The sequence below is a fragment of the Urocitellus parryii genome, chromosome 1 (genome assembly GCF_045843805.1).
Source record: "Urocitellus parryii isolate mUroPar1 chromosome 1, mUroPar1.hap1, whole genome shotgun sequence".
NCBI classification, from domain to species: domain Eukaryota; kingdom Metazoa; phylum Chordata; class Mammalia; order Rodentia; family Sciuridae; genus Urocitellus; species Urocitellus parryii.
The window spans coordinates 241,541,883-241,565,515 of record NC_135531.1 but is presented as its reverse complement, the minus strand read 5'-3'; the positions used below and the strand labels follow the sequence as shown (position 1 = coordinate 241,565,515).

The following is a 23,633-nucleotide window of genomic DNA, read 5'->3' as shown; positions in this document are numbered from 1 at the left end:
GTTCTTGCTAAATTGCAGCCTTCCTATTCCTGAACAGAACCACTGTCCTGACCAGTCACCCTAAAAACAGCCGGTGTCTGGCTGGATCTCAGCTCCACCACCTCCCACAACACAATACAAGTCCACACGAAATCCTGCCGCCACTGCAATCCAGCTTGTGCACGGGGGCGGGGAGGCCGGAAGTAGGTCTGACAAAGGACAGAAAGCATACAGAAAAGCAGCGCTCGGGAATGTCAGGACTGGCGTTTCCCAGCCATTGACCCCACACAGAGCCTGCCAGACCAAAAGGCATGTCCTGCAGCTGGCCCCAGCTTGAGCCACTCTCTGCCAAGAGGGAAGAACAAACGCAAACAGCCTCTGACCTGGGTATCACCCATCTGCCCAACCTTTCCCTTCACCTCAGCTCACCTGATCCTCCTGCACCCCAGCTGAACAGCCCACAGGTCTTATTGCAAAGATCTTCTGGAACTGCCCAGATTTGGAGACTCTGGTGGGGTCACAAAGGGCTATGAACCAATTTATTTAAACAAGCATGTGAACCCACCTCAAAGCAAAGAGCAGATATTCCAGGAGCATGCATTTTACTCAAAGAAGGGTTGTGAGGTGTAGAAGAGATTTAAATAAACCCATATGCATTACAGAACAGAAGAAAACTCTGAATTACTTCTGGCAGCAAAGATGTCAGCAAAACTTGCCTAGAGCAGACAGACTTCAACTATGCTCCAGATTCCCTGAAAGACCTATTTACCTCTGCCATTAGAAGTTCACCAGTGGAAATATCTGGGAAGTGTGCCTCAGGGTGTACTTGCAGCCTAGGAGTCATGTGATGATTGCTCGCTGGTGGGGCACATCCTTCAGCATGGCAGCAACATCAATGAAGCCACTTCATTACAAAATTCCCTATCACACTAACCAGGAGTTTACAGTAAGCCTCCTCCTCAGCATCCACTGCCCTTCTCCTCCTACTATGTTGATAGATAACTCACACAGCCCGTGTTCTTTGGAAAAGCTGACCCAAACCCAATCCTGGAGTTAGATGACATCTTGTTAAGCCACTTGGCTCATTCCTGTCATCTGGCCATGCTCACTGGATTCAGGAGAGTATGTGACTCAAGTGGGCTAATCAGAGTGAACCCCAGCACTCTGGTGTGGACTGCTACAATGGAAGCATCCACTTCCCTTTAGATAGCAGCATGCAAATGCAGAGCATGGACTGCTGCAGCTGCTTTGCCTCGAAGAAGCCTTTCTGAGGCATGAATGAAGCAACAGCCATGGAGGCAAAGCATCTGGGAAGCAAGAAGTAAAGTCCTTGGTGATATCAGTGAACCACAAAGTCAAAGCAATTCTGAAAGCAGAGCTACTTCTGGACTTCCAGGAATACAAGTGAACACATCTCCTTTTATTATTTAGACCAGATTGGGCTGGGTGACCGCTATAGTGACAAGGAACACATTCTAACACAATCTGATATTCTGACACAAGTTCCAAAAAGTCTCATCCTACCCAAAGCTTCAAGTTTAGTGTGCTCACAAGAAAGCTGACCTTGCACTGAGCTGAAGACAGATCCAAAGGACCACTGGGGGTTGAAAATGTGCTGGAAAGTTGATAACACACATCTAGGGAAAAGCAATTGCTCCTGAGAGCTCTATGAAAGTGGGGACTAGTTCTTACTTCTTGATCTGTAGAGGGAGGAAGGAGGATGAGACAGATGGCAGGATGAAAGAACAGGGTTCCCTGACCTAGGGCTGGTTCACATGGGAGACTACTGGAGACTGCTGAGGTTTGGGCCATACCCAGAGGTTAAAAGTCAAACATCCTTCCGTTCACAGCCCCCTTATCAACCATGGTTCTGAACATGACAATTCGATATGCTGCATGAGGGTTCCTCCTAGAAAGTCACCCAAAGTATAAAACAAAGCTATAGAGCTATAAAAGGGATTTTTTTTTCTAACTGCAACTTCATATTCTGAGAATGAATTTAAAAACAAAGTTAGTACAAGGCAATAAGATGCTGTGTGACATGTTAACTCAGCCTTGAGTATCAAGCTAAACAATTCTATAGCAATCCATGAACAAAAGCAAAGCAGGAATATCATCAGAATGAGAACCAGAAATAGATTTCCTAAGGGTGGGTTATATGACATGTGAGGCACTGGGAAGCAAGGTAATCAAGTTTATCATGCAGGTTTTTTTTATTATTATTATTACAAAAGCTATATTAAGTGCTATAACACAGAGGTCTAAAAGAATAATCCTATCTGTTGCCATAGCCCTATCCACCCTATCATGTACCCAAAATTAACAAGCCTTTCTCTGAATACATACAAACATAGGTACAATTATAAATCTCCACTTAAAAAATAGGAACACACTACATACATTATTATTTTTTTTAAAGTAGAGAAGAGAGAAAGGAAGGAACACATTTTTTTTTTTTTAGAGAGAGAGAGGGGAGAGAGAGAGAGAGAGAGGAGAGAGAGAATTTTAATATTTATTTTTCATTTTTTGGCAGACACAACATCGTTGTTTGTATGTGGTGCTGAGGATCGAACCCGGGCCGCACGCATGCCAGGCGAGCACGCTACCACTTGAGCCACATCCCCAGCCCACACACTACATACATTATAATCAGACTTTTTTTAATACTTAAAAATAGAAACTGTCTGGCCCTCCAACATGTTACATATTTAAAGTTACAAAATGAATGCACACATCTCATGGAAATGGTAGCCCGTGAGCATCAAGGAAAACATTAATTGATATCAATACCTAGAAACAGAAGTCAGTTCTCTGCTTTTGTTTTAACCAGAAAGAGCATTCCAAGAATAGTTTAGAAAATAAAATTATATACGGCTGAAACCCAGACATTTCGTCTGCTAAAGACTCATGAATGTTAACACTTGGTATTTTGTTAAAAAGGAGACTGTTTTATTTTTTAGTGGCCTCAACAAACCAGGTATTCAAGTGCACAAAAAGTTCTCCTCTCCATCCTATTTTCCATTCATCAAAAAGTGAACTGTGCTTCTTAGAGCCAAAAAGAAAAATGATAAGTAACGTTAGTTACAATCTAATCGATTCCTCCTATCGCCATCTCAGATACCAGTGTTTAAAGGCTGTCTTTTATGTGCTATCAGACCACACTTTCAATTAAAGCTGCAGAACCATCAGGCTTTCCCGCCTGAAAGCAGGACTGCTGCACTGGGAGGGGAAAATGACACCGAGCCCCACTGCCAAGCCAAACAATGCCTCTGCCCTGCTCACAGCACCCGTTTATACCTTTTCCATATGAATCAGCATTTTAAACAACCTCTAAACTGTAACTACACCTCAGTTCAGTATCCAGTTATCAAATTAATAGTCCAAAAGTAGGGTGTACACACACACACACACACACACACACACACACACACACACACGCCTCAGGTTACCATCAACCTTCCCCCACCGCCAACAATACCTCAAGAAGGATGAAAAGTTCAATTTCCAGATGATGACTCACTATCGTGAAGAAATTAATTACCCAAACTTATCCTGGAAACATGCTGGGTACTGTGGTCTGAATGTCTGTGTTCCTCCAAAATTTGTATGTGAAAACCTAATCACCACTGTGATGGCTTTAGGAGGTACGGTCTTTGGGACATGATCAGGCCATAGGTGGAGCCCATTTGAAGGAGGTTAGTCGTAAAAGAGGCTTCCACCATGAGAGAGCCCAGGGAGCAGGAACCATCTATGAACCAAGAGGCAGGTCCTCACCAGACACTGAATCTACAGGCCACTTCACCTCAGACTCCCCAGAATTCGGGAAAATAATTTTCTGTTGTTTATAAACTATCCAATTTACATTATTTTGTTATAGCAATCTAAACAGACTAACACAGGTGTCTAAAGGGAAAGGAAAGCTGTTATGTGACAGAAAGCCATATAACATAATTTTCGCATGATTTTTAAAATGTATTAGCTTCCACAAAAGCTATAGTTGTTCTTATTTGTATCTCCATTTGTTTATTTACTTATTTATATTTCTTCCCCAAATTGATTTAAAAAAAAAATGAAGCATGTCTCAATAATCCAGTTCTTCTCCATGTACAGATACACATTTTTTAAAAAGAAAAAAAAAGAACTCAGAAGCAAGGCAAAATCTATTAAAGCCATTTCCAGCCAATCTTTCCCATTTCCTTCTCAGCCACTGGTGTGGGGGACTGAAGCCCCATCTCCTTGGTTAACAATATAAGCTTTACCTCCACAGATGCAAGTGCTGTGCTTTATGCAAACTCCTGAAATGCTTCAGATAAATCTATCTTTAAATGTTTTAAATGTATTTACAGAACTTGCTGAAGTAACACCGTGAAATCCTTTATAAAGAATTTTTACAAGAATTTTCTACTGTTGTCTATATTTATATGAATGCATTGTGTATATGGCATTGTACTATTCCCAAGCACATATTTGTATCTGGTAATTTGGTCCTGTCTCTACCAAAGACAAATGTCAAGACGATTCATATCAAGACAGTTCATTGCCTTGCATTTTAATGAGTAGCTTCTCAATGCTTAAACTTTACTAATATTAGGAAGGCATGCAAGATGTCTATGGATTTCAGAACCCCATCTACACAGATGTTCTTCAGTGGGTGGGAACTAAAATATTCCACTTGCTTTAGAATTTCCCCAAGACCCTGCACACTACACTGCATACAGCTGACATTCTTTAAACATCATTAGGAAAGATTTTTGACTCTAATCAATATTACTCATGTGCCAAATCAGCAAACACTCAAAACTCTCTCTGAGGGTATAAACAAATACTTCTGGACTCTAAGGAACAAAGAGAGAAGAAAAGTCTGAAATAGGAAAGCCAGCTCTCTTCTTCAACACACAGAGTCTAAACACCATAGGTAAACTGCATGAGTACTCACATATATTTCATTATGATCAAAACGCTTCTTGAGGTTGTTGATGAAGGTCTCCTCATTGAGAGGTTCTAAAAGAACCATATCTCCGACTCCAATCATATTGTCCAGAAGTGACGTCTTCACCTCCATTTTGGCCATGGTCTTCCACTGTAGGAGAGAGGGAAAGGAGTCACTTTAATTGAGCAAAATTATTTCAGATGGGTTCTTGGCACCAATGGAGAAATGACCCTGACATGACTCATGTCATAACCTCTCTTTCCCGAAGACCTACGTCAGAGGCCTCTGACATGTTGCTATTGCGCCATTTGCCAACCTGCTGCCAAAAGTGAACCTCCTGCCCAGTCCATTCTCCCAGGCAAAGTCCATCCATAGAAAGAGTTACTGGGAAGCCATGGTCTCCATTTTCTTCTTTAGGCCATTCTCCTTTCCATGACAGACTGCCAAACTCCAACCACAGAGTCCAATCCACCCCTCCCAGCCCTTGCACACCAAAGTCAGACTTGAACCCATAAGTCCTCCAAGATGATATCCTCCACATTCCATGATGAAATTCAGAGTGCATTTTCCCAAGAAATACTATTTGGAAAATAATGCTGCTAACACTTATTGGACACTTGCCAGATAGTGGACACTATACCAAAGAACTTCACACATATTAATTGTTTCAATCCTCAAAATAACTCTACAAGGTAAGTATTGTTATCTCCATTATAAGGAAAGAAAATCGAAGCTCAGAGATATTAAGAAACCTGCCATGATTACTTAGAAGTGGTTTGTCTGTGGCATGCAAGCACTCTGCCACCACTTACAATACTGAACCTTCAGAAGATCTCATTCAGATCAGAATGTCAGATCCCAAAACTGACATTCAGAAAAGAACACAACTCATAAGTGAGGTTCCCCATAGAAAATAACCTGTCAAGAGTGAATCCATGTTCTTGATTATCATTCTAACAAACATGCCACCATAGCAGCAAAAAGACTAGGCCATAAACACAACAGTTTCCCTCTGGTTCAGTGGGAAAGTCCACCAGGAAAAACACAGGCAAGCTACAAAGGCAGCATGCTACCCTCACTCGAATGTGTACAGTCCCCCAACAGAGGAGTCCCCCAGGGTCCCAATCTGATCACTGTCAAGTGTGCTAAAGTTCTTTTCAAATATCTGAACATAGCAAAGTATGTGGAGAAAGAGAGAGAGTGTGTGTATGTGTATGTGTGTGTATGTGTATGTGTGTATGTGTATGCCCATGTTTGCTAATTTCACCAAAATGTAAAACTAAGAGTCATCCCCTCTAAATTTTTCCAATGCAGAAGTGAAATTTATCCTACTACTGAATAATACTTCTAATAAATACTTACATATATTTATACGTGCCCATCACAAATGGGTGGAAAGTACATTTGATTCTCCCACTAAGGAATTACCCAGATGCTTTATATAAAAGTCAAGCTGCTTGCTTAAATCTTAGCAATTTAAATAAATTGCTCTCTTGCTCTGGTCTCAAATATTCAGTAGGTCTCTTAGAGGCTGCAGAAACTGCACTTAGTTGGATATTTTAAAGTAGATTGGGAAGGGCTGATAATTAACTCATTATTGTTAATTACAAGCAATGTAAATGAATCCACAAACATATCTTTTATTTATGACCCCATTAAAAAATTTGTTTTTTTTTTCTTTTTGCCCTTGAAAGCCAAAAAAGAGACTAAAATGAAACCAGGAGGTTCTCTAATAAATAAGAATTACCACATAAGAAGTTTTTAATGCTAGAATAAAACTAGAGTAACCTTCTTTAATTTTTTAAATTCATGCCAACCACACCTGGAATAAACAGTCCCAGATATCACTGGCAACAAAGGCAACCCAAAGAAGGTTTCATGTATTTTGAAGTAGGCTGGGCTCTGTTTTGGAATAATATAGGTGAGGGTGGGAGTCTTCTGCCATTTTCTGGGGATGGAGCAGACGCCAAGTAGACAGTGAGGCTGACGCCAACGTCCACAGAAAGTCGTGCACAAGAATAGACTGTGAGTGCCCAACCTCTGTCACAATAGATTAACATTTAAATCAGATCTCAAGTTCTCTGTCTCTCGTGTAATGCCAAAAGCACTCTAGTTGCAATGCATTACATATAATTTGGCAGATGAGGGAAGAAGGCTTAGGGATTAAGGGGGAAGTCAACCTGAGAAGGGTTTCAAAAATAACTACCTCAAACCAGCAATTTGAATTAAGGAAAGTGGTTGAATGGGAACTCTCTGTCCGCCTGGGGTGGATTTCTGCACATAGTCTATTTATGGAAAATAGCTGCAGAAAGACAACACCACTTTGCTGCAGGTACAATAATTAACCAACTAGTCTATCTCTGTAACTAAACCTGCTTCACCATCTTTACAAATGTTAAGTTTCAAGGAAGTTTGTACAGGTTGTTATTTTAAACTCCTATCCCAATTGTACCGTCCAAAGGTGGGGGAGGGGGTTTAGGGTAACAGAAATACTGAGTAACAGGCAATTGATGAAAAGTGTAAAATTAAAAACACAATTTTTACAAACCCAAACAGGACAACAGAACAAGGCTAGCTGAAAAAGACACTGTGCAGATTCATTTAGTCATTCTTTCATCTTATCAGCATGCAGATACTTTGAAGGAGAATTTAGCCACAACTTCCTTCATTTCCAAGGTAAAAACAGGACACACTGAGTAAACAGCACGAGGCTACTGGCATATCATCCTAGAAATGGACAAGTTTCCCATGTTGTTACAACCATCTCCAAGCTGGGTTCAGTTCACCTTGACAAATTAGTTGGTTTGTTGGCTCCACCAAAAGAAAGTGGTGGCGCCAACAAACCTTCAACAGAGCTATGCAAGCCTATCATGGGAACAAATTTCAGAACCACTTGTTAACTCAACATTTCCATAAACCATCAGAAGAATCCACATGTAGTTACAGGGAGATTTAAATGGGAATGTACATAGAACACTGAGGATTTCTTTTGTTTGCAACATATATAGATGCAGATAAATAACAGAGAGATGGATAGACAGATCTTCTTCCTTCTCAAGAGCCCTCACAGGGATCCATGCTGTCCTGGAGAAGCCAATTCTAAGCCATGCTCCAGGAATTAGCATGTGATCGACACTAAGTCAATCAGCATTCCCAGCCATCTTCCAGCCACTTTAATGGATTCAGGGTAGGGTATGTGACTGAGCCTGAGGCTCTGGCTTGGACAATGGGGGTTCACTCTAACTCTGGATGGTGTGACTTGCAGATATGACACTTGGAACTGCTGCAGTCATCTCTGCTTTCATAAGAGGCCAATTCCAGGAAAAAGACAACACACAGAGGAGGGCGGGACAGGAAAATTACTGAGAATTATTAGTGATGGAGAGCCAATGACATCACAAACCTCTGGATCAAATTGCTCTTGAATCCCCTACCTCTCAAGGTTTTAGTGATGTAAACCAATCAGTTCTCTTTATGGTTGATTGAGTTGGATTTTCTGTTATTTGCAACAGAAAGCAACTTACCTAATAATAAAAGAAACTGTTAGCAGGAAGAAGAATGTTAAAAGTAATACTAAAAAGCAGGAACCAGCTGGGTAAAGGCACAAGGTGGAGGGCAAGGAGTCTTCTCTTGAACTGGAAAAATGATCACCATTGATAATGAACAAACAGCTACTGAAGACTTGGACCTTGTGCCTGCAACACTGAAGAATGTGGGGAAAATTCAGGATGCCAGAATATGCATTAGTGAAACTGGCCTGTGCGAAAGGTCAGAGATGCCAATGGGCCTGGAGTGATCTATACTAAGCCAACTGTTTAGCCTCTAGTGCCTGAGAAAGGGGTAAGTGCTCCTACCCTGAAGATATGTAATCTGAGAGGTACTACCATGCTCCACTGCTGCCCTTGCTTCTTACTGGCTCTACGTGGATTCTGTTAAGCAAGAGCTATAGCACTCTGCAGAGAACCAGGGCCAGGAGACAACTTCTCAGGCCAGGTCCTAACTTCAATACCTTGGGTCCTGCCATTATCACCAACTTTGGTGACAAGTCAACAGCAGCAAATAACCCTGAAAAATCAACCGCGTTTTTAAGGAAGCTAAGGTGCCAAGCAAGTCAGGCTGATAATCACTGTCTGATCTTTCAGGTAATCAACCCCCAAGTCCCTCACCTTACAACAACACAAAGGAAATGCTAAAGCACACCAATCCCTAAACAAAGTCCTCTTCCCAATGCTCATCTCAGATGTGGCCATGGAAAACAAATGAACCAAGAAGATCTTCTTAGAGGGCAGCATTTCTGAAGGGGGTGACGATGATTTCAGCTACGCATGGGGAGCTGCATTATGTTGGTTGGCACATGTTATTTTCCAAAGCAAACTCCGTGTGAGTACTGGACAGCCACAGAGGATGGCCATAAAAGACATATTCTCTCTCTCTCTCTCTCTCTCTCTCTCTCTCTCTCTCTCTCTCTCTCTCCCCCCCCCTTTCCCAACCCCTCCCCCCCAATGGGAACACTATGCAGTATACAGTCCAAATTCCTGTTTGCACCTGATCTCTCATCTAGGGAGTCCTCAGGTACCTACAGTCTTGTTAGTCGTGGTGCCCAATTTCCATTACAGACTCCAAAGGAGACAGATTTGCTCTCTCTTCCGCAAGAAAGGCAGAAGGTGAGAACTTGGCTGGGGTGCAGGAAATCAGGTCTTCCTGGGAGGTGATGACAACAGGTGGTGATGGCTGGAGGTTACACCCCTCACTCAGCAGCAGCAAGAGCAGCATGAAGACTAGTCCCCTAGCCTTTCCTCGCCTCCTGTCTGCCTCCCATTCCTGGTAATCCAAACTCTGCAATTCAGTATATCTGTATATCTTTCCTACTTTGCCAGCAACAAAGATCCCTAATTGACATGAAACTAACACTGTACCCAACATCGAGTAGTATACTGTTATGAGATCTTCACTATTATATAAAAAAATAACCTTTATCCCCTATCTTGGTGAAAGCAATCTACAAAACACAATGGCTGGTGGAGCCTCCTGAGAATCCACAGGGGCAGCCTGGAGGCAGAGACCCCCATCTCAGGGTACTGATTTTAGGCCAGCCATCAGCCCACCAACTGGTACCAGTTGATTCCATAGCTGTGCAGGCTCTCTCTAGCTACTAATGTACCCAAGAAAAACAAAATATGTGGTTGCAATTGTTCTTTCCCCACCTACTCTCAGCTCAAGAACTTTCAAAATCACTGCCTCTATTTCAATGTACAGCAGTTCATTTACTGGAATCTTTTTTTAAGGTGTTTTATTTTAATTGTTGATAGACCTTTATATTATTTATGTATTTATTTGTGGTGCTAAAAATTGAACCCAGTGCCTCACACATGCCAGGGAAGTGCACTACTGCTGAGCCATAGCCCCAGCACCCATTTAAATGGAATCTATGCAGTACAAAAATATCGTTTAAAATACTGAAAGCATCATTTGAAAATTTCCTCAGAATCCAAAAGAGAATGCAGCATAAACATCCTATAGTATCTTAAAATGACTATCTGTAACCTAACATTTAAATATAACTACCCTACCCAGTCACTAACCTTAAATTACAAGCTACCATGTCAACGTCATCTGTGCTTAGGAATGTCAAGATCAACTCTCCAACCTGTGAGCCCCACACACAGAGGTGGCCAGGCAAAAGAGTTCTTCCCTGTAAGTATAGGATCACACCACTTGCAATATCAAAACAACAGTGCTGAAAAGCTATTCCCAATTAATAATGTCATAGGAATAACAAACAAGAAATGAAGAATAAGTCGATATAAAGCACATCTTAGCTGGCAGTCCCTCAATGAATTCAAAGTTCTCAGAGTAACTTAGATAAGAACAAATGCATATTTGAAGTTGAAACACGTATTGCAGAATTTGAAAGTACATAAACAAAGTCAGAACTGAGCTTACAATTAACAATTAAGCCACTAACATGACCTTACATCTGAAGCAACTTTTCAAGCAAAGTCAAAAAAACTTATTTGCAGAAAAACTTAATGAAAAATTTTTTGATTGCTTGATAACTAACTAAATGAGAACATTTAAAACATGTCTATTATAATGTCATTAGCACTACACATCAGAGACAGCACTGGGAAGACTTCTTAGCAGGGCAACAACTGACTCCAGTTCCACTCATTAACCTCCTTGTATAGTGGTCATGTATGCATGATGAAGCCTTTTCTAGGAAATCAGCTCTTTGGTGTCAAGAGTCACTCCTTTTTCATCCTTATTTCCCCAAAGGCACAGTGCACAGCCTCCTGCACATGGCAGGCATTCATGGAAATACAAAAGGAGACAAGTATGCAAATGTAAGCCTGGCAACTGAGTCACACAACAATGCACATTCTTCTCACAGCTGCCCTGGGTTGGTTCAGCCTCAGACAGGCAAAATAATGACTGTGGCTTCAAGCCACTTTGATCCACTCCTCCAAAAACATAATATCAACAAAGGACAGGAAACAGAATTGAGCCACTTGGCTCCCAGCGAGAGCACTGAAGCTTTCAAGAATGACATGAAAAACACATTTAAGTAAGAAAACGGGGCCAACGTGGCAAGATTTTATGAAGAAAAGAACTCTCAGCAAATCCTGATGGCAAAAGAGACAAAGGAGTTAAGTATCCAAGTCTATAGGACATGGTTTACTACCTAATGTCAGGAGCCAAGTGAGGGAGAAAACTGCAAATTCCTTCCTAGATCTTTTAAAATAGCACCAGACCTCATCTCTCTGAGAGAGATAAAATTTCCATTTGGGGTCAGCTCAGCCAGCGTGTACAGCACTGAGTCCTGTTGTGTTGCTGGCATTCTGTGACATACATGCTAAGGACATAGTGAGTAGTCCTCCTCACGCTACCCACCAGGAGCTCACAGTCCTTCAGAACAGTCAAGAAAACAACCCACATCTGAAATTTCAAATGACATCCTTACTGACTGAGAGCAATACATGTTCCTATAGAAAAAAAAAATGAGTCAAGGTAGATGAGCAAACAGAATATAAGTTGAATTCAACACATTTGTGCTTTGGTCTAAGTCCTCTTGAATTTATTCGAATCCCTTTGAAATCTGATTTTTATAAGCAAAGAATTGGCCATCATTTCTGGATTTGGAAATTTGATGCATAGTTTCAAGGTAGGAATATGAAAAGCTCAATAGGAGCTTTAAAATGTAGAGCTGCAACAGTAATGCCCCCAAACACCTTTAAATCCAGCCAAATCACATGACCATCTGCCCCTTTATTTTTAGCTTCTCCCTCTCCCTAAATTACCAAAATCATTTTATCAACAAAGTATTCATCAATCATCTCTACCCAAATGTTTTACCACGTAAATACATGTCCCAAGACTCTTTCTTCTCCCACCCCACACCAAAATATGAAAAACAATGGGAATAATTCTTACTCCCTCAAAATTCCACAGTCCCAGGTTCTCAGCCTTGGCTTCTCTCTATCTGCAGCCATCCAAACTGTCTCATCGATTCCACTACCTGAATCATTCTATGTCCATTTCTGCCTGCTAAGTTGCTTAGCCACCATAAAACCTGCCAGCCCTTTCTTTCCCTACTCAGGAACCACACTACCCAAATTACCCTCTTTTTTTTTTTTTTTTTTTTTTTTTTGCTCTCAGTTCAATAACTGGGAATTGAACTCAGGGGCACTCAACCACTAAGTCACATCCCCAGCCCATTTTTGTATTTTATTTAGAGACAGGGTCTCACTGAGATGCTCAGCACCTCACCATTGCTAAGGTTGGCTTTGAACTTGTGATCTTCCTGCCTCAGACTCCTGAGCCACTAGGATTACATGTGTGCACCACTGCACCTGGCTCCAAATCACCTTTTAAAATTATGATCTGATCAGGTACACCCTGCTTCAAATCCATCAATAATTCTCTTGGTCTCGCTGAGCCGATATTCCAATTCCTTAGCAGAGCCTCAAAATAGAATTAAACCTAAAATTGCCACGTAACCCAGCAATTCCACTTCGGGATATATAGGCAAAAGAAGTGAAAGCTGAGCCTCCAACAGATATCTGTACATCCATAAGAACATGTATTCATAACAGCACATTCATAATAGCCAAAAGGTAACTCAAGTGTCCATCAATGGATGAACAGTTGAACAAAATGTGGAAGACACATATAATGAAACAGTATTCAGCCTTAAAAAGGAAGAAAATTCTGACACATTCTACAATGTGGATGAACGTTAGGGACGTTACTCGAATTGAAATAAGCCAGTTGGTCATAAGAGGATAAACACTGTGTGATCCACTTATAAGACAAACCCAGAACGGTCAAATTCACAAGACAGAAAGTAGAAGAAAAATCACCATGGTTGGCCTGGGCAAGCTAACAGAGTCTCAGTTTTGGAAGATGAAAAGGTTCTGAGGATGGACGGTGGTGACAGGGCACAAGGACAAGTCAAGAGTGGTTCTAGCTGTAGGCCCTCAAGAGACTCGGCTGGGCTTTTGGTCTAAAGTAAATCCCACCAATTTAAACAACAGTGAGAAGCCATCTATCATAGGCAGCATGCTCTGAACACACTCCCCCCGCCATCATGCATGTTGAAGCCCCATTCTCCAATGTGATGTTATCTGGAGCTGATGCCTTTGAAAGGTGACTAGGGTGATGAAGTCATGGGGGGCAGGGGCACAATGGGATTAAGACCCTTAAAAGAAAAGAAAGAAGACCAGAGTTCTCAGGTTCTCTCCCACCCCCATCCGAGGAGACACTGAAAAGGCAGCTGTCTGCAAGCATGCAGGACCATAACCAAGAACCAGATCTGTCAGCACTGCATCTTGCACCTCCCAGTCTCCAGAACTATGGGAGTGAATGTCTATTGTTTAAGCCCCCAGTCTATGGTACTTGTCCCAGCAGCCCAAATGCACTAATATACCAACATCCAATTAGCAAGTGTGTTGTAGGAATGAGACTCTCCATCCCTCCCCTGCAGAGGAAAGCTGGGATTCTCAATGGGCCAGGACCCCACTCCCTGGCTGCATGGCTGGCACACAATCTCTGGGGTCCAGAGTAAATGAACAAGCATTAGAGAGTCCCAGTACCTTCTTCTGTCCTACACTGCTTCCATCGCCTCTACCCTACCTGCCCAGATCATAACCTACAAAGAGAGTCTCAGATGATACACAAGGATTCAAGTTAGAACCAAGACAAGACACTTTATCAGTATTCACCAACCTATGGGCAGGAGGGGCGGAGACTGGATTCTTCAGGGCAATTTACTCAAGCCGCCAGGTTCTCAGAGAGATGGGGCAGGGCTGGGGCTGTGGGTGGCTCAGCGGTAGTGCAACTGCCTGACACCGCATATAAATAAATAAAATAAAGATCTATCAACAACTAAAGAAATATATTTTTAAAAAGGAGATGGGGCTAGCAGACCATACAGACCCACATAGGGTATATACAAGATTGCTCAGCGCATGTGATTCAAGTGGTACTGATTATCATTCAAACCAACTCACTTGCTAAGAGAAATTCTTATAAGGTGTGTCTATCCACGGCAATTACTTCACAAATTATAGTTATCTGACTTTCCAATCCTGCATTCCATTGTTAAAGCCACTACAAACTGAAGGTCTCCCTCCCCCCCACACTCACACCTTCTCTAAAGCTTTTTCCTTTAAGAATATTTAATGGATGGCTAGTAGGAGGGCTTTCATTAGAATCTTGGATTAGGGAAGGAAGAGGCACAACTATGGAGCCATTCCCAGAGTATGTTTTTGCCTTTGTTCAAACTCTGGATAAGACAAAGGACATTACATTAACAGACAATGGAATCAAACAGATTCCAAGAAGGAGTGAAAACAAACAGACAAAAGCAAATGGAAGCCATATGCCAAAAGCCTGTCTCCAGCCTGAAAAAGCCCTGTGATTGGGAGGGACAATTAATTAGACATAATGGTTGTCTAAGGGTTAACACTCCAGAGGGTGTCTCTGCAGAGCCAGAGATGGGTCAGGAACCACCAAAGATCAAAGTCAAGGCTGGCTTCTGTGGAGGTTGAAAAAAGCCCTGACCTTTATCAACAAAAGCTAGGAGCTGATGTACCCTCAGTCCCAGGCACAGGCCAGTGATAGAGGATTTGAAAAATACCATCTAGGACTTTAAAACTTTGTCTTTCTAACTGTGGAAAGTATGACAAACATACCATCTAGACTAATTAGAAGGACTTTTGAGTCAAATAACAAAACAGTGGCTTCTATAACAACATTGAAGGTTTTGGATTACTAGCTACCAAACCTCTCCTCTGACATGGGAGCAAAATTTAAAGTTTCCAATGTGATTTTTGCATATCATTAAAGAGCAAGAAGCCAGACCATAGCAAGACACCAGAGCTGCAGCCCATCTGGTTTCTGAAAGAGCCAGGGCAAAGACAAAAGTCCTCCTATGCGGCTGGAGCATGGTCTTATTATATTATGCACACATCTTTCAATCTAACTCCAAAATTCTCAAACTCTTCACAAATACCCCAGGGTTTTTTTAAAAAACAGAAGCTTGACTTCTGCAATATAGAAGTCTCACAGTTGACCATGAAGGTCCCTTTCGGTCCACACCAATACCTCACAGCTCAGGCTTTGCAATCACAGACCCAGGCTCGAATCCAAGGGAATTCGTCTCTGCAATTCAGGGTTCTCATCTACAAACTCAGGATGGACAACATCCGTTCCACAGGACTGTTTCACAGACTAACTGAGAAAGCAAACTCACTTCTATGCCAGTTCCCTCCCGTCCCAATTCCCATTTCTTTTTCTGACCCTGATGAACAGCGTGTCATCTACTCATCCATCCAGTCTTCCGGCAAGTGTGTCCAGATAACCTAGAGAGTTGCCTCACTGGCAACAGACTTTCCATGGGGTTTCCCTGAGGAGGAAATAGAGCCAACATCATCATCCCCACAGTCATTTCCCGAAGGAAGCTCTGCAGAGTCACTGCAAAAATGGCTGCCAAAAAGCAAGGCAACTTCAAAGAGGGCCATCTCTCCAAGGTCTATCAGAAAGCCACGTCAAGCCCTCCGTTCTTGGCCCCCACTCCACTGTGGCACCTCTCACATGCCACAAGCCCAGAAAGTCCAGAAGGATCAGCAAGCAGCCCTGACTTTAGTGGGAGCCTGCAGTCGTGCTATGCAACTCATACTGAATGTTATGAGAATCAATGAGCTAACGTCTGAAGGGCTATGAGTCCCTGCAGGACAAGGTAGCCAAAAACTATAAACCACTGTTCTATGCAGAAACACAAACTCAGCTGCACGAGAGAATGTGCTAATTATAACCCACAGACTTCTCAATTTGTTCCCTTGAGGCAGATTTAAAAAAAAAAAAAAAAAAAAAAAAAAAAAGAAAGAAAGAAATTCCAAGAAATCAGATGTGTTTAGATTGGCAAACCTGAGACCCTGGAACCCCTGGGTGAATGTAAAACTGCTCAAATGTAACTGGCACATCCAACAGCTCTGATTGGCCTTGGCAGGTACACAGACACCAAAAATGATCAGTGATTATTAAATTGAATACAGCTACCAGGGGAAAACCAACTTCCTTTCCAAATGGATCAACTTATTAATCAGAGGGTCCGAATCTTATTTCTTCCACATGCTAACATCCTCACCAAAGTCCTCCTGTCCCTTGCTTGCCCGCTCCCTCTGCTAGTAGAGTCATTCTTCCTATCCTTGTTATACCTGATCAGATCATCCAACCACTCAAGGCATGTTAAATCCAACTGGAGCACTCACATAGGGTTTTCTGTACCACTGGGGTGAGGGGCCACTCCATATCAGACCTTGAAGACAACTGGCTGAACAAAGATACTCACATACTCACATAAGACAGCCCACTACACTAGGGCATATGACTCCCTTCTTTAAAAGTATGGGCCTTTGTATCATTCAGGCTCTTTCCAGGGTCAACAGAAAGAAATGGACTGAGTTGAGTGCTCTTTTCTTGATCCAAGGAAGGAAGCAGGTTATCCCTCGAGGACTGCAACAGCCCGCAAAAGTCAGAAACTATCCCACTGCTTCCCCACAAAACTCAGAAGATTGCAGTGCAGACCCAGCTGGGCAACGAGACCTGGGCACACTGCCACTTCTGAGCCTCAGTTTCCCCAAAAAAGTTTGTAATGCGTCAGCTCCTCAGATCTCATCCCAGTTTCCCTTACTGTTGAGTCAACAAAAAAAAAAAAAAAAAAAAAAAAAGACTTGCTTCTGGAAAGACTAAGTTCCTATCTTATGAGGTTCTAAAGCATGTTAAAAAACAAAAAGCCAGCAAATGCCAGTCCACAAGAATCTTTCTCAGTGACATTTTCTCAGAGGCAAAGGAAAGCAGCCCATTTTGTTCTGACCTCACCATCAAAAAAAAAAAAAAATGTATTAAAGGTCTAAACATATGTAGCATAGAAAAAAACGCAGATCGTCAACAGGACCCTCCTCAGTAAAGCCAAGGAGACACGTGTGAAAGCCTTCTCTTACAATTATGTACATGGTTAGCTGCAAAATGGAACTGGCTATTTTAAAACATTCATCTGCTTATGAAAGCAACAAGGGGTCTAACAATTACACGTTTAAAAATCTATGTACATAAAGGAAGGGAAGGACGTGGTTACTCAACAGCATTCTTCAGCAATGCTTCTGTACTCAGGGCTAAGAAAAAAGTTCTTTGAAATAATACAAATTCAGAGGCTTTCTCAAGCAGTTAGCTACAAAAATAAAGTCTAAGAAACTATGTAAACAAAGGGAGAGATGTTTAGACATTTACATTAGGATTTCATGAATGTTTATGGGTTGAGAAGTGATCAAACAAAAATAGTTAAGATGTTCCCAAGAAGACCCTGATACTGTAGAGGCAAAACTACTGTCATTTAAAAAGAATTTTTAAAGAAAATAGCTAAATTGCTGTAGTGAGCTATTTTACCTAAGCTGATTAAAAATCAACAATCATGTTAGAATCTGGAAGATTTTCTGTGTCGATTTCTAATTGGTTATTTTTTTAATGTTGAAAGCATTACTTAATTTAAAATCAAAGATATTCTAATTCTTACTCATCTCTACATGCACTCTGTAGTATTTATGAAGAGATACACCAAGCAACATATAAGATACACCATAAATAAAAAGTCACACATCAAATGTTCACCAAAATTTCTGTTTACCAATTTACATTTGTAAATGTTAACTAAACTAAAATGAAAAAAAGCTCTGCTACTAGCCAAATGTTTTACATGGGTTACAGCAGTTTTATTTCACATATTTATACAGGCAAGCATACATAAAAATACCACATACATTTTTCCCCTTGAATACAACACATACTTTGTTATTAACTTGTAAAGTTACACAAAAATCCATTTTTAAAGTTATTTAACATGATCATGTAAAGAGCCAAACTTCCCCAGGGACATTTTAGTAAGAAATAAAATGTTCAATAGTGAACTGTGTCGTAAAATCCTAATTAAGAAAAGTTATTTCCCTCTACAAGTAGTTTATCCAAAAAGCATCCTCAAAATATATCAAAAGACAATAAATCAGCAAATCCAAATACTCAGAACTTAAAACTGACAGTTGTACCCTTCAGAATGTTTCTCGACAGGTAGGTGGATAGGTAGGTGGGTAGGTGGGAAAACTAGAGTCCTTTCTAAATGACATAAATATACTGTCCCTCTGGTTTAGAACTTAAAACAGCTTACCAATTTTTCTTCCCCATTGTTCTTTCCACTGATTTAACCAGCACTTCGGCACTCAGCTCATATGAAAGGAAGAGACAAACATTCGTTGTGACAGGAGAACACACTAAGTACAACAAATATTTTGCACACAGATAAGACAGGGAAAGTAGGTCAATATCCTGAGGCTAGGAAGAGGTGGCCTTTGCTTCCACCCAGGACTGTATGATTAACCATGCTGGACTCGCCTCTATCTACAACCCACAGCTCTGAAGGGGCATTTGGTCTGCACAGGACCCTGGAGAAGAGAGGCATGTAGCTCCACTGCTTCCTGCAATTGCAATCTAGGTGGAGAAAAAAAATACTTCAGAGCAACAGGAGCAGTAAAACTGGTGCTTACACAGGGCAGCTGATTCACCTCAGAATGAGGAATACAATCAGCATCATGTTTAGAGGTAGAGTGGTTGCCCTAGCAAAGGAGGATCTGAGAAGAATGGCTGAAGAGGTAAAACTTGACCTTGACGTTGAAGGATAAGTAGGATATGTCAAAGAGAGAAAAAAAAAAAAACCCCGAAGGCATAAATATAAATATATATAAATACAAATAAATATAAATCATTCAGAAAATGGTGACGAGGCAAAATAGCCGCAGAGGACAGTTAAATAGGGCCCTGGTGGGCAACAAAGCTGGGTGACAGGTGAGCTGAGGCCAGACTGGGAGTCTGAACTACGGAGCTTACAGCTTTAGAGTACAGGGTGGGGAAGGAAACACTGTACAACCTTATCTACTTTGTCTATGCTACAGTCCTTACCTGATGGCAGTGCACTGGGATGGCAACAAGTTAGACTGGTGATAGTGTGATAGAAAATAAAACTGAGGACAGCCATCACATACAGATGATGGGGAGACACCAAAACAGCTTTCATCAGGGATAGAGTCTGTGTTAGTCAACTTCCTGCTACTGTGACAAAACACCTATGACAATAAACTTAAACAGAGGAAAGGTTTATTTTGACTCATGGTTCCAAGGGGTTCCGTCCATGGTTGCTTCGTCCTATTGATCTGGGTCTGCAGTGGTACAGTACTTTATGGTGGGTGTTCATGGTGGAGGGGGCCCTCTACCTCATGGTGGCCAGGAGACAAAAAGGGAGAAACAGAAATGCCCAGGGTCCCAATATCTCCTTCCAGAGCACACTTAAAAAGACCCAGCTTGTTTCACTACACCCCACTTCATAAAGGTTCCACCCCCACCCCAATAGTGCTATAGGGCTAGCAACCAAACCTTTAATACATGGGCCTCTTGGGGTATGTTTCATATCTAAGGTAGAGCAGAGACATTACAAATTTAAAGAAAGTATGAGGGGATATCTAAATTTGTTGGTAGAGCAACTAGACACAGGGAGAAGAAGTGCTCTGTATAGTTGTTCAGACTGCACACTGCATCAAAGTAGACCAGCCCAGGGGGGTCAATGAGGACCGACTGCAAAAAGGCACTACATAAACTAGCAACAGGGAATTCAACTGGAGCACAAATGTAGTAGCTCGGGAATAAGAACCACAGGATTGCTAATGAAAACGAAATGAGAGGTACAAAAGAAGTTACAGACAAATCTATCATAAAAGGTGGGAAACTAATTTGATGGAAGGTGAAAAGAGATAGGAGATAAGACTAAATTAGAGGACCTCTTTCTTATCTAAATGCACAAGGATGAAGAACTTGCGTGATTTTTTTTTTAAGGTTAAATTTGGAAGGCCTAAAAAGAATTATACACACCTAAACTTCTATTTTTCTTTTTTTTTAGTACTGGATATTGAAGCCAGGAGTACTTTACCAAGGAACTCCATCCCCAGCCTTCTTTATTTTTATTTTGAGACAGGGTCTCGCTAAGTTGCTAACACTCACATCAAACTTGGAATTCTCCTGCCTCAGCCTCCTTGGGTCACTGGAATTACCAGAATGTGCCACCACACCTGGCTTAAACATTATTTTAAATTAAGCCCCATAAACTCAGGGATGTGGCTCGTGAGTGCACCTCAGCAGTCCTTCCCTCTTAGCAGCCGTCCCACATGTCCAGAGGGGGCTGCATCCCAAAGGATATGGACAACGCAGAGCAGAGCCACCACCTTCTCCACCCGAAGATTTCAGAATCAGATTTCTGAATGACAGACCATAGTAGAATATTTTATGTTATGATCGCTCAAATGCTTTAGAGTTACCTCAAGCTGCTCCAAGATTGGCTTCAATCAAGTTCAATCTCATCAGGTAGTTTCCAGAGCATTCAAATAGATTTTCACAGAAACAACTATTCTGCCTGAACACCTATGTAAGATCATTATATTAAAATGTAAGAATAAGCACAACTGGCATGCACAGGTTTGGGAGTAAACAGTTGAGTCTGGATACACGTACACCCCATCTGGTGGGAAGAGGTTAGCACACACCAGGGCCAGTGTGTGACGGGCATCACTCACACTCCTCAGAGGGAAAGAGCACCCCAACTCATCCAGCCTGTCTGCAGCGCCATATAAGCTTGTGCTGTGTCTAAGACTGTGCACCCACACAATTTAACAATGCGGAGTACTGCTGTGTGGTCAGGTTCAAAATTTGGTTGTTTTTTCAAACTATATATTCAACTACCATAAGGATCCCATTCCAAATGTATAGTCCTAAGTGCTGAAGTCACTAAAGAAAGCACAAAAATAACACTACAAACCTACAGTCAGCCATGGAGTCAAGAGCCCAAGGTTACTTGTCTTTCCACAAGGCTGAAAGACTAAACACGTCACTAGTAAACACTAAACATTTTAGTTTTGTCCTTTAAAACTGTACACCTTTAAAACCGTCAACAAAGACAACCGTTCCTCTCAACAGGGAAAGTCATACTCTGAAAGAATGAAGGTCCCCAGAGAAAGCTGGGTGCTTCTATCCTAAGTAGCCAAAGAGTTGATACATCCTCAATTTATATACTTTTAGAAACCTCGCATTCAGTTTCTTCAAAATAAAATAAGATTGTCGGGCATGGTGGTGCACACCTGTAATCCCAGTGGCTTGGGAGGCTGAGGCAGGAGAATCACAAGTTCAAAGCCAGCCTCAACAATTCAGTGAGGCCCTAAGAAACTCAGCAAGACCTTGTCTCTAAATATTTTTTAAAAGGGCTAGGGATGTGGCTCAGTGATTTGAGTGCCCCTGGGTTTAATTCCCAGTACCAAAAAAAAAAAAATAATAAATAAGCAAATAAATAAATAAAATAAGATCTTTCATGTAGAAATTATCTTGATATATTTGGATAGCCTACTGTGAAAAACACCATGATACATTGTTATAGTCTGAATATGGTTTGTCCCCACCAAAACTCATATTAAAGCTTAAATCCTCCATATAACAATATTGAGAGGTGTGCCTTTAAGGTGATTAGGTCATGAGAGGGATTAATGTCTTTCACATCAATTAGTTCTCAAGAGAATAGATTCATTCTCTCCAGAGCAAACTATTATAAGGCAGGAGAGCTCCTTTGTGCCCTCTCTCTTCCACATGTGCCCAAATGCCTTCACTTTCTGCCATGAAGTCATCGCCAGAAGCTGAGTAGATATTGATGTCAGGCCTTTAAACTTCCAGTACCACGAGCTTAATTAACAGGCCTTTTTAGGAATGAGTTACCTAGACTCAGGTATTCTGTTATATAGCAACAGAAAACGGACTAAGACACACATATATACCAGAAACCCCAAAACAACCAAAATCAGGTAAACATATACATACCAGAAACCCAAAACAACTAAACACAGTTTAACATATACTCAAAAGTCAACCCTGACCCCTTCATCAATATCAACCATGTAAAGTTTCCTTGCACAGCTTCAAAGGTGATAATCTTAAACTCCGTGTAGCTTTAATTCAGTAAATACACATCTGGGGAAAAGGCAGTGATACCAGACCTGTTGAAATAATTCTGCCCCCAGACTCTACTTGGATATTTACCTACTAAGTTTTATTTTAACCAAAGTAGGTCTTAAACGAAAATGAACCCAAAACCAAATTCTGGGGAGAAAAACATTTATTTATGAAATATAAAGTATATTGAAACATAAATTTTTATTGAACCTTGACCTAAATCAATGTCCCACTGTGTTTTGTTTTACTTTGTTTTGTTTGGATTCAACCATGAGCTGACAGACGTAATAAGAGCAACCCTAAGGGAAGGATTACACGTGGTTTTATCCACATCCTCAAATAAAACTGTACAGAATCCATCTGACACAACTGTTATGACTGGAAGAGCAAATACGGAGCTACAGGAGACTGAGTTTGATTGAGGGGAGCTGAACAGACAGATGAACTTGATTCCATGAAGAGCCCAAGGCCCTGGTCCTACCAAACCAGGACTCAGAGACCAGGCAGAGATGCAGAACACAGGCCACCAACGCCCAGGGAGTAGAGTGTCAGGGTGTGGTGAGGGACGGATGGGCATGGGGCAAAGAGGGAGACCAGGGGGTCACTGGACTGTGTCCCCTTAAGGTTCATAGTTGAAGCCCTCACTACACTACCTCAAAAATACTCTATCTTTGAGACAGGCCCTGTGAAGTCTAACTTAGTTAAAATGGGGTGATCAGAATGGACCCTTATAAGAGGAGAGTAGGACACAGATAGACAAACTATGGGTTGGCCACGAGAGGACACCGCACGAAGGCAGCCATCAGCACCCTGAACCAGAGGTCTCAGAAGAAACCAATCCTGCTGAGACCTTGGTCTTGAACGTCTAGCCTCCAGAGTGTGAGAAAACAGATCACTGCTCTTGAAGCTGCTCAGTCCGTGGGATCCAGTTATGGCAGCCCCAGCCACCTCACACACCAAAGTGCCTACCAGCCTCTTCATCCACAGCCTACCACTGACAGCTGCCATCCGTCCTGGGCTCCTGTCACTCAGCACATGCCACTAGACCATCTCTAATAAACGTCACTACCTGTCTGTTGCCCACTAGGCTCCCTCTTTTAAACTCTAGCCCACCTGGCTTCTATGTGGCCATTTACAC

The 23,633-nt window shown here is 41.7% G+C and overlaps 1 protein-coding gene across 3 annotated transcripts in view; it reads right to left on the bottom strand.

Moving 5' to 3' along the window:
* The window catches only part of Myo1b (myosin IB), a 168,684-nt gene that overhangs the window by 130,857 nt on the left and 14,194 nt on the right, over window positions 1-23,633 (bottom strand). For all 3 annotated transcript variants that reach the window (XM_026389039.2, XM_026389040.2, XM_026389041.2), the window contains exon 2: window positions 4,916-5,059. In XM_026389039.2, the coding sequence (XP_026244824.2) occupies window positions 4,916-5,050 (135 nt within the window). In that variant the 5' untranslated portion in view covers window positions 5,051-5,059. The remainder of the gene's footprint in view (window positions 1-4,915; window positions 5,060-23,633) is intronic.